Source organism: Coenobita brevimanus, chromosome 25 (genome assembly GCF_032717465.1).
Source record: "Coenobita brevimanus isolate Jiangsu-jjx chromosome 25, ASM3271746v2, whole genome shotgun sequence".
Taxonomy (NCBI): domain Eukaryota; kingdom Metazoa; phylum Arthropoda; class Malacostraca; order Decapoda; family Coenobitidae; genus Coenobita; species Coenobita brevimanus.
In genome coordinates, this window is record NC_136978.1 from 32,120,100 (window position 1) to 32,130,694 (window position 10,595).

Below are 10,595 nucleotides of genomic sequence, written 5' to 3' on the forward strand. Positions count from 1 at the left end.
ACAGAACCATCAGAGTAGAAAAGAAGAGGGAAGGATGATGAGGCAAAGTTGTTGGAAAGATTTTTTGCAAGGTGCCAGAAGGAGCGGGAAGAATTCGGGTTGGAGAGTTGAGCGCATTTAGTATGGATGAAATTATTTTTTGTAGAGCGAAGAACAGACTGAGCACGATTCCGGGCAGAAACGTAAAGATGATGTGATTCGGGGGTGGGTTGGCTCCGGTACCTTTTGTAGGCCCTCTCCTTGTTGCGGACAGCATTAGAACAAGCGTGATTAAACCAAGGCTTTCTTGTGTTAGTCAAAGGATATGAGAAAGGAATGTATGCTTCAATGCCCGAGAGAATAACCTCCGTAATGTGCAAGGCACACTCAGATGGCTCCCAGCCATGGAAGCAATAATCATTCCAGGGAAAATCAAAGAAGTACTGCCTGAGGGCCTCCCAGTCCTCGGCTCCAAAATGCCACAGACGACGTTTCCCTGAAGGGTCCACAGGCCGTACCTGAGTGATAGGACAGGTTAATTTGATAAGGTTGTGATCGGAGGAGCCCAATGGAGAGAAAAGATTAAGAGAGTAAGCAGAAGGATTAGTTGTGAGGAAGAGGTCAAGTATGTTGGAGCTCTCTCCAAGGCGGTCAGGGATACGGGTAGGGTGCTGTACAAGCTGCTCTAGGTCATTAAGGATAGAAAAGATGTAGACTTGTTCACCAGGTGGATCAGTGAAAGGAGAGGAGAGCCAAAGGTGGTGGTGAACATTGAAATCTCCTAGAATGGAGATTTCAGAGAAAGGAGAAATGGATAGAATGTGTTCCATCGTAGAAGTAAGATAGTCGAAGAATTTTTGATAGTCACCAGAATTAGGGAAGAAGTAAACAGCACAGATATTATTTAGTCACAGAATGACAGGAAAGCCGAAGCCAAAGTGTAGAGAATTCAGAAGAATCGAGTTCAGGAACACGAGAGCAAGATAAGTCGTTGCGTATATATACACAACAGCCACCTTTGGCTTTGAAATGAGTATAGAGAAAGTAGGAGGATACAGAAAAGGGTTTGCTGTCAGTTGCCTCAGACAGCTGAGTCTCAGTTAGAAAAAGAAGGTGAGGTTTAGAGGAGGAGAGGTGGTGCTCAACAGAGTGAAAGTTAGAGGAAAGGCCGCGAATGTTGCAGAAATGAAGAAGAGTCAGACAGTGGTTTTAGGCACCTCGAGTCGTCACCGGGAGAGGGGCGGATGGTGTGGGCATTTTTGGTCCCCCCCCCCTGGGGACACCGAGGCTTGGTGATGAGACGTCATAATTTTTGACTTTGGAAAAGGAAGTGTAGTGTGTACTATGCATGTAGTTTGGTGTAGATAGTTAGAGAAATATGTATTGGAGAGCATGCTGGCCTACTCTCTGTGTAACTGAGACACTGAAAAAGTTCAGCAAAGGGGGATGGTCAGGAACTAGTCCTGAGGGCTGATGAAAGGGGAGCTCCAGCACTCTCTGTCATCTGCTTTCCATCCACCTTGGGAGTACTGCTCTGCTCGACTGGTGCTGTATGCAAAACTATCGGTCCCCTAGTTTCCAGTTGACTTCAAATAATCATTTAAGAAAAAGGCTATTTCGCAGTGATTCATCACAGTGCATTAAATAAATAAATAAATAAATAAATAAAACCACTTACCTCATAACGAAGGAGTCTCTGAGGCCATCCACTGTAGACACTCCCAAATACATTAGGCGACCAAGTTCTTGAAGGATTTCTGTTTCCGAATCCAAAAAGGGTTCTTTGAAGAATGACCCGTAAGATTCGAAAGTGATTCTGAAATAATAAAGATATGTAATGAAAGTAATACTTGTTATTTACAGCGGTGCTGTGCTTGCTGACTTTTTTTTTTTCGTCGGTAAGATTGAAAAATGCAACGAAAACACCCTGAAATGTTTTTACTTAACTTTAGAGGAACATTCCTGAGCAAGAAATTGAAAATTGCTCCAGATCAGGGACAGATAATTAAAGAGGGTAGGAACAAATGATGATCGTGAATTGTTAGGTGGTGTGGACATGAGAGAGAGAGAGAGAGAGAGAGATAAACAATTTTCAGTTTACATATAAAACTGCTGTGAGGAATAGGATAACAAAAAGGAGGCGGTGGTGGATGCCATGACAGAGCCTCCAAACACACAGGCCAGAGCAGGAAGATGAAATACGAGGATGGAATAGGGAAAGGGGAAATGGGAATGAATGGAGAATGACAAGGACGACTCCCTGTCAAGTAATCTACGTCAGGCAAGTTTTGAATTTAGGGGTCGTTGTGTCACATTTTGGGCCTCATGCGAAATGAATGTTGAACTATCCCAACAGTGATTTCCTAACTATACAGGTTTTAAAGAAGCTCTAGATCTTTTAAATTTTTCAAATTGATATTAATATTATTTAAGCTCCTTTCGAAATGAGCTGTAAAATACACACACACACACACACACACATTTTATATATATATATATATATATATATATATATATATATATATATATATATATATATATATATATATATTCATTCATCATCCAATCCTCCGTTACCCCATGAGGAGTGTTGGAGCCCGGGGCTAAGCAAGTTGGTCCTGACATTTAAATGAGAGTGACCAGCCTCTCTCATCTCTGAGTAACATTATGTGAGCAGTAAACCCCATCTACCCCTTCGACATAAACCTTCACCAGCTCAATCCGATAGGAGCGCCGTAATTGCCTACTAAACCACCAGGCGCCAAAATTTGGTTATATGGTTACCACCCATCGTAGTAAATGGTTTCCTGGTGCACAGGAAACCATTTGGCTCGTCACTCAGTGTAAAGCCACCCACAGGGAAAAGAAACAGGAAACAATAAAAGAAAGAAAGACAGAAGAGGATGGAAGAAAAGAAGGATGGAAGAGAGGAAAGGGCAGACATCCGAGAGCAGCACTACATCGAGTGAGTGGATGGTGAGCGCCCCCACCTACCGCCATATATATATATATATATATATATATATATATATATATATATATATATATATATATATATATATATATATACATCTCTCTCTCTCTCTCTCTCTCTCTCTCTCTCTGTATATATATATATATATATATATATATATATATATATATATATATATATATATTATCATCATCATCATCATCATCATCATCATCCGGATCTCCTTTCCCACCCAAGGGCAGGGTGAGGAGTAGCAATGTCCAGACAGCACAAACATGCCCAAATCAATTAGGCCACACTTCCATTCACTCATCATTCAAGCCCCCGGAATCCTGGCTCTGCCGGATACACCAAAAACATTTACCACATTCTGCAGCTTCACACAAACGTGTCCGACTGAGTCAGTCAGGACGCTGCCATGCACACAAGGGGTGCCAAATCCCTGATCATGCACTTCTCACAACATTTATCCAGCCAGCTCAATCTCTTGTCAGTTCCTTAGCCTCACCGACATTCAAACCTCTCTTCCTCAAACACTCATCCACCATATCTTTCCACTTCTCCTTGGCCTACCTCGCCTCATCCCTCCTTCAAATTCGCTCAGATATATCTTTTTCACCACTCTATTGTTATCCATTCCTTCCACATGACCATACGATCTCAGGACAGTTTCTTCGATTCTGGTGTCCACCGACTTCCTGATTTTACACCATTCACGAATCACATTATTTCGAATCCTATCCACCCACTGTACTCCACACACACACACACACACACACACACACACACACACACACATCTATCTATCTATCTATATGTATATATATATATATATATATATATCTATATATATATATATACACACATGTATATATATATATATATATAGAGAGAGAGAGAGATTGGTCTGCAATGCTAATGGACCAAATCCCCGCTGGGGCAGGGAACAGCTTAACCCGCGCCGTCCCGAGGACGTACTTCCACGTCCTCACGTTTTGTCACAGCTAATCCCGAGGACGTACTTCAACGTCCTGCAATTGCAAGATTCATAATTTCCACAATTTTCAATTTTCGCGAGTCATTTTTGGTACGTATACACGGGACACCTTCCTCAACAAGATGCCAGGCAGAGACAATGCCTTACCCAGCATGACCTCCTCCCCCCCCTGCATGCCCTTTTCTCAGCAATTCACCTGTTATCAGTGGCCTGGCCAGTATAGCCATGTCATGCCACGGTACGAAATTCAGGGCCAGAGTGATTCCCCAATCAATGACAATGTGGAGGACAAACTTTACATAGCATTAGAGGAAGAAACAGTTAGAAATGATGATCAGGTAATGTGGCAAAAAAAGGTCAGGTATTAGTGAGTGAAACAATGCTTATAATGCCTATATTACTGCTTGAAAACCAATATACTCTTGTACTACATATAAATTCGTAACAGTAAATAAATAAATACTGTTTATGAGTGGTGTGAAATAGTTATCCTCCCATAGAACTCGTTTTCTTTGGTGCCAGCCTGATAGAAAACCCAGTAAGGTAAGGAGGCTCTCCTACCTGTAATGAGTATTTTAAACCTCAGGTGAGCGATTTCTCTATGAATTTTCGATGTTTCTCACCAAAAGCGAAAGTTTTAGCGAAAAAAAAAAAGGTCGAAAATTGCCCGGGATTGGGGGGTACCAGTGGTCGAAAAGTGGCCGGGATGGGGCGGGTTAAGGATATGAAGTTCATTAAAAGCAGACTTTACTGATCCACCACAGGAGCAGCCGACATGTAGAAATACCCAGGCTAATACCATTACCACAGTCCTGTATGAGGCAGCCCAAGGATGTATTGAATATAGGCGGTGGGTGTTAGCACCGAAGTGGTGGCATGTGAAGATGTATGGACGTTGGAGGATTACTGGGCCATGGTAACGGGCTGTGAAGCCTATGCCCAGAGTCAGATATATCAAAAAAATACATCTACTATTAGTCTTATATTTTTTTCACTGAGATATTAGGAAATCAGAGGAAAAAAAGATGATAGACCATAGCAAGGGAGTCTGGGTAGCAGGGAACGGTGCCACACAGTTACAAAAGCTTTGGTAATCTCAAGAGCTACTGTATGAGTTTCTCCACACTGGTCAGTTGACTGATGGATAGTATGAGTCAGGAGATGAAGCATATCAACAACAGATCTTTTGTGGCGATTACTATACTGTCATTTATATATATATATATATATATATATATATATTATATATATATATATATGAGAACATTGCAAAACTGCTCAAAAACGTATCTGAGATATAAAGAGGGAACTGCTACAGTTAAATTACATAAGGAATTGGAAAAAATTAGAACTGAGAAGGGAGTGTGCCAGGGAGATACAATTTCACGAAAATTATTTACAGCATGCCTAGCCTCTTAATCACGAGGCGTCACTTTTGTGACACTTGGGAGCAAGGGATCATACTGTGGGGCATCACTTTTGTGATTCTGTGTTATTTTGAATTCGCCCGGGCTTTCAAGTAGTGGCTTGTATCATCTATCAGTACTGCCAATGTCCAACACTAGTCAGCACTCCTAATCTCATCTGTGCTCCCATCCATTGTTGACAATTTAGCCATTTCTCCCCGTTCTTGACCCCTCTCCCTACCTCCCCTCCATTACTCTTTCCTCTCACCTGCCCAGCCGTGCTGCGCTAAGTAAATCTTCCCTGGAATTTTCCACTGATTTCATCCATTGAAATAAGCCCTATGCCCTATTCTTATGCCAAATAATATATACAAGAAAGAAATAAGGTAAGTGATAGTGCCATACACCTGGAATTGGCTAATTATCATCTGACAACACCTCACATGCACTCATTCGCTAATTTTTCCTGTTTATTTCCCCTTGAAAAGTGCCGTATAATCTATTCCCGTAATAAAAATAAATATAAAAAAGGAAGGGAGAAGCCTAAGTGATATTTACATTCACATGGAACTACCTAATTTATTATGTATTGTCTAGATTTCTTGCCAATCATTTCATAGCGTATATATTAGCAGCTGTCACCCTGCTGACATTGGCAGCATTGCGCTCCCCCTAGGCAGGCCACCACACTGTATTCAGTTTACTGTTGTCATTCAAGGTGAAAGCACGTCGGATTCGCGCCTGCCCAATTCCACTGCTTTTTAGCCCCATGCAAAGGGCCCTGTGACCTCTACCCCCTACTAAATCTCGTGTGGAAAGAGGTAATGGGCTAAGTGACTGCTGTGAAATGTGAACTGGCTAATTTGTCAATGAAAATGATAGACAGTGACTATGATCTTTCTGGTGAGTAAAACAGTGCAAGTGGAAATGTAAATAATGTGTAAACAGCAAGTGAAAGCAATGAATGTAAATATAAGTGAACAGTGGAAAATAGTTTTATAAGTTACTGCAAGTGACTGCATAACACAGTGTAAATAAAACAGAAATGTAAATAATGTAAATAAAATAGAGAATGTAAATAGAAATGTAAATGAGTAGTAATATAAGAATATGAGTATATATACTAGGAGTAATGAAAGTGAAAGTTTCACTCTAGCATATATGAATACTATGAGTTATGAAATAGAAAATGAAAGTGACAGATTCACTCTCAACGCTAGTATACAGGACGAGAAAGTGAATGCTACGTATTTTACTGAAAGAGAAATTGAATGCCTACAGTGACAATAAACTACTGTTACTGAAGGAAACTTATGGATAAAGACTGTAGATATATATAAGTGTTATAAAGTGATAGAAATATAAACTGTGAGTCTTTTTATGAATAATAAATGACAGACCACCAGCGGCGAACGATCGCAAGTGGGAACGTCATCTGCGCTCATAATTTTCATTGCTTTCACAGTGGTTTTTTTTTGGAGTATGGATTCCAAACTATTTGAGAATCATAGAATAGTGTTTCTAGTCATAATATCAGGCTGTGGTAATCATATTACGGGTTGTCGGGAAGTGTAAAGTGGAGCCTTCGTTACCCAACTTCAGAGGTCTCCACAAGTTCTACGGTACTAGACGAAGGCTCAACAAACATCCCAGGAGAAAGCTGAAGGTATGTGCCATAAGCATATATAATTATAATATTCTAGGACTAATAACTGATTTTTGGCAAATATTTTTAGAAAGTCTGTCGGAGAGCAAATATACCTGTGAGACACGCAAGTCAGGCAAAAACAACCCCGCGGTTTAGGGGCTAGAAAGTATTTTCAGCTTGACGTGGAAAACAAAGGAGTTAACATAGATGAAGAAAAGCTAAAGATTTGCAGAGTACATTGTCCTAATCTCAGAAACAGCAGAGATAATACAAGAAATGTTAAATGGCCTGAACAGAGATAGTCTCAAAGAAAGGCTAAAGATCATCCGGAGTAAAACTAATGTTTAATCCACAAACACCAAAGAGCGTCATCAGAATAAGCAAAGAAATTCTTGAAGAAGTCGAGGAGTACAATTACTTGGGACAAACACTAAAATTAACGAAAGACAATTAATAGCGAAATCAAAAGTCGCATTACAACTGCATGGAAAGCTTTCGGTAAACATGGAGACATTACGAAAAGTAGCTTGCTAGTTTGTATGAAACGAAAATTATGTAACGAATGTATAATTCCAGCTATGACGTATGGTTGTGAGACCTGGAAACTGACAATATCGATGGAAAATCAATTAATCCATTCTCAGAGAGCAATGGAACGGTCAATGTTGGGGATATCTATAAGAGACAGGAAAAGATGAACTTGGGTGAAAGAGCAGACTAAAGTCAAAGAATAATAGAAGTTATAAAAGAACAGAAATGGAGGTGGGCAGGCCATGTAGCAAGAATAAGGGATAACCGAAGGAGCAAGAGGCTGACTGACTGGACTCCAAAAGATTGTAAGAGTAGCAGAAGAAAGCCATACAGGAGGTGGAAAGATGAGATACAGAAATTTGCAGGGAAAATGGGCAAAGATTGGCCCATTCAAGGAATTCGTGGAGAAGCTTGTGGGAGACCTTAGTTCAGGAATGGACTTGTAATGGCTGATGATGATGATGATGATCTCTCTCTCTCTCTCTCTCCATATATATATATATATATATATATATATGTGTGAGCCTCTGTTAAATATATGAGCCTCAGTGGTACAGTGGTGTGCGTTTTCATACACTGAAGGACGAGGGTTCGCGCCCCGCCAGGGTAATAAACTCAGGGAGCGTTCTTTTGGCCACGTACTGCATTGACAGACATCAGGGGTGCTGTGGTTGAACCAATTTCGCATACTATAAAGTATGCTTGCACCCAGTCGGCTTGCGTGGGCCAATTACACCTGGTTCACTGACTACACACACATCCAAAGCCACTCCAACACTACAGTTACACTTACAAGCACTTCACACCCTACATACAATCTCTACCAGACAGCCTTAGCCACTTGGCAGAGATACATTGGCTGTATCGTCCTCGCTTCGGTTGGGATAGGCCGGTCCTGCACTGGACACTAAAACGGCTGATGAGATATATATATGTATATATATATAGCTATCTGTCTATCAATCTATCCATCTATCTCTCTCTCTCTCTCTCTCTCTCTCTCTCTCTCTCTCTCTAAAACTAGTGATTTCATGATATCCTAGGGAAATCGTGAAAAGTGTTAAAATTATAATGGGTTGATTAAAGTTATGTTAATATAGGCTGCGGAAAGGATAGGCACGGAAAACTTTGGTTAAGTTTATGTTAGGTTAGGCTAGATTTGTCAGGTCAGGTTAGGTTAGATTAATTTAGATTAATGCTAAGTTATGTTAAGAGTTCATATAAATTATACCTAATCAAACCTATCCTAACTAACCTAGCCTAACCTAACCTAAACTTAATCAACATTATCCCAGCCTTACCAAACCGCAGATTAAATTAACCAAAGCTTCATTAACCCATCCTATTTTAAACTCATTTCACAAATTCCCCAGGGAATTCATGAAGTCACTGCTTACACAATTTCGTTTTACTGTAGTATATATATAGCACATACGCACACACACCTCACCTCTCCACTGCTTTGATCAGCTCCTCAGCAGTTTGAGGTCTTGGTGGCAACCTGGGAAGATTGAGAGAGGCAATGAGGCTGCCGCGATATGCCGTGCCCACCACCAAACCAAACATGAGCCAAGACCCCACCAGGATGTAGTTAGACCGGCTGGATGAGTGGCCATCAAACAGCCCCTGACCCAGAAAGCTGCCCACCATCTCCACCACCACCGACCCAGAGCTCAGTCGTCCGTGTTTACTCCGCCACACCTCTGTTCTGGTAATCTGGAGGAGAAAGAATGATGCAGCTGTATTTATGGCATTTATACTGTTAATTTATCCATTCGTAATTCGCCAGCACGGGGATGGTTAATTTTATTTGTCATTCCCTTTCATGAAAGAGGCCTGCTCCTGCAGTGGGCCTAATATGCATTCACCAGACTGTGTTCTTAACTTTTCCAGTACGAGGATGTAGTTTTTATTTTTAAACTTATTAGCACCTGCCTTGGGCATAAAATGTGATGTGCCAGTACCCGGTCGTGGATTCATGGGATGGTTTATGGCTTCTTAAATAATGTATCCAACTTTTTTCCATAGGACCAAAGACAAATTAACGACCAGTTTGCCTAGCCTCACTAAGTTTAATGTACACACGGTCGAGTTTTATATATATATATATAAATTATGGCATGCTTATTTCATAAAAACTAAAAGGAGAACTTTGGATTAGAATGTTTGGGATCTGATGAAGTTGAAAATTTTAATATTTTTACTTTGTAATAGTCATCTAAAAGTACTACATATATTTAATACCCGAAAACTAACATCAATCATCTTATATGTCTATTGCGTGAGAACACATCCTATGAGTGCTGACTTCTAAAGAAGAACCTCTAGGCATTTTTGCACCTGCTCAGTGACCACCATTCTTTCCAAGGCCAATATTTTCATTGGATATGGAGGCCCACTAACACCTCTTCCTTACCATTTTTTTATATTAATACGGCTGGCCAGTATAATTCTCTACGTAATTTATGCTGAGGGTGGTAAGGTGTAATTAGCAAAATATATCACTTAACATGAGGTGTCAGGGACCCCTTCCTACCCGACGAGAATACGGGCAAAGACACATCACCTATCCTTACATTCTTTCTCATCTTATAATTATCTCCACGTCACTCTCGATCTCTCTCTCCTCCTATCGACCTCGATTCCATACTCCCTCCTAGTCAGTATCTCACTCTCCATTGACTCCACATTGCCATCCTGCAAAAGGATGTCTGGAGCAAAAACAACTGTATCATCTGTAGCAGTAAGCCTTTCTGAGGTGGTATTTAATTTCTAACATCAAATTTCTGCCTGCAGGATGTACTGAGCTAATAAAAGGCACAATTTTCTTGGTTCCTGTAGTCTTTTCATCTTAACATGGCCAAAAGTTTCATCCTATTACAGCGTACTACACGCAGCACAGTGGCAGAATAAAGCAGTACTACATTCTTTCCATGGCTCTTCTTCGTGAGCAGCGTGTTAATTGCTTGCAATTGCTCAGCTGATACGATGGAGAAGTGCCAGTTTCAGGCGAAGTTAACGCGAAAGGACTTTAATGAACCTAATGATCAGGATAATTTC

General features: G+C 40.7%; 1 protein-coding gene across 1 annotated transcript in view; it reads right to left on the reverse strand.

The window, feature by feature from the left end:
* LOC145393806 (glutamate receptor ionotropic, delta-1-like) overlaps positions 1–10,595 on the reverse strand; it is a 47,983-nt gene that overhangs the window by 26,908 nt on the left and 10,480 nt on the right. The window contains exons 5-6 of the mRNA XM_080267852.1: positions 8,986–9,251; positions 1,658–1,795 (exon numbers count right to left, since the gene is read on the reverse strand). Coding sequence (XP_080123978.1) covers positions 1,658–1,795; positions 8,986–9,251 — 404 coding nt within the window. The remainder of the gene's footprint in view (positions 1–1,657; positions 1,796–8,985; positions 9,252–10,595) is intronic.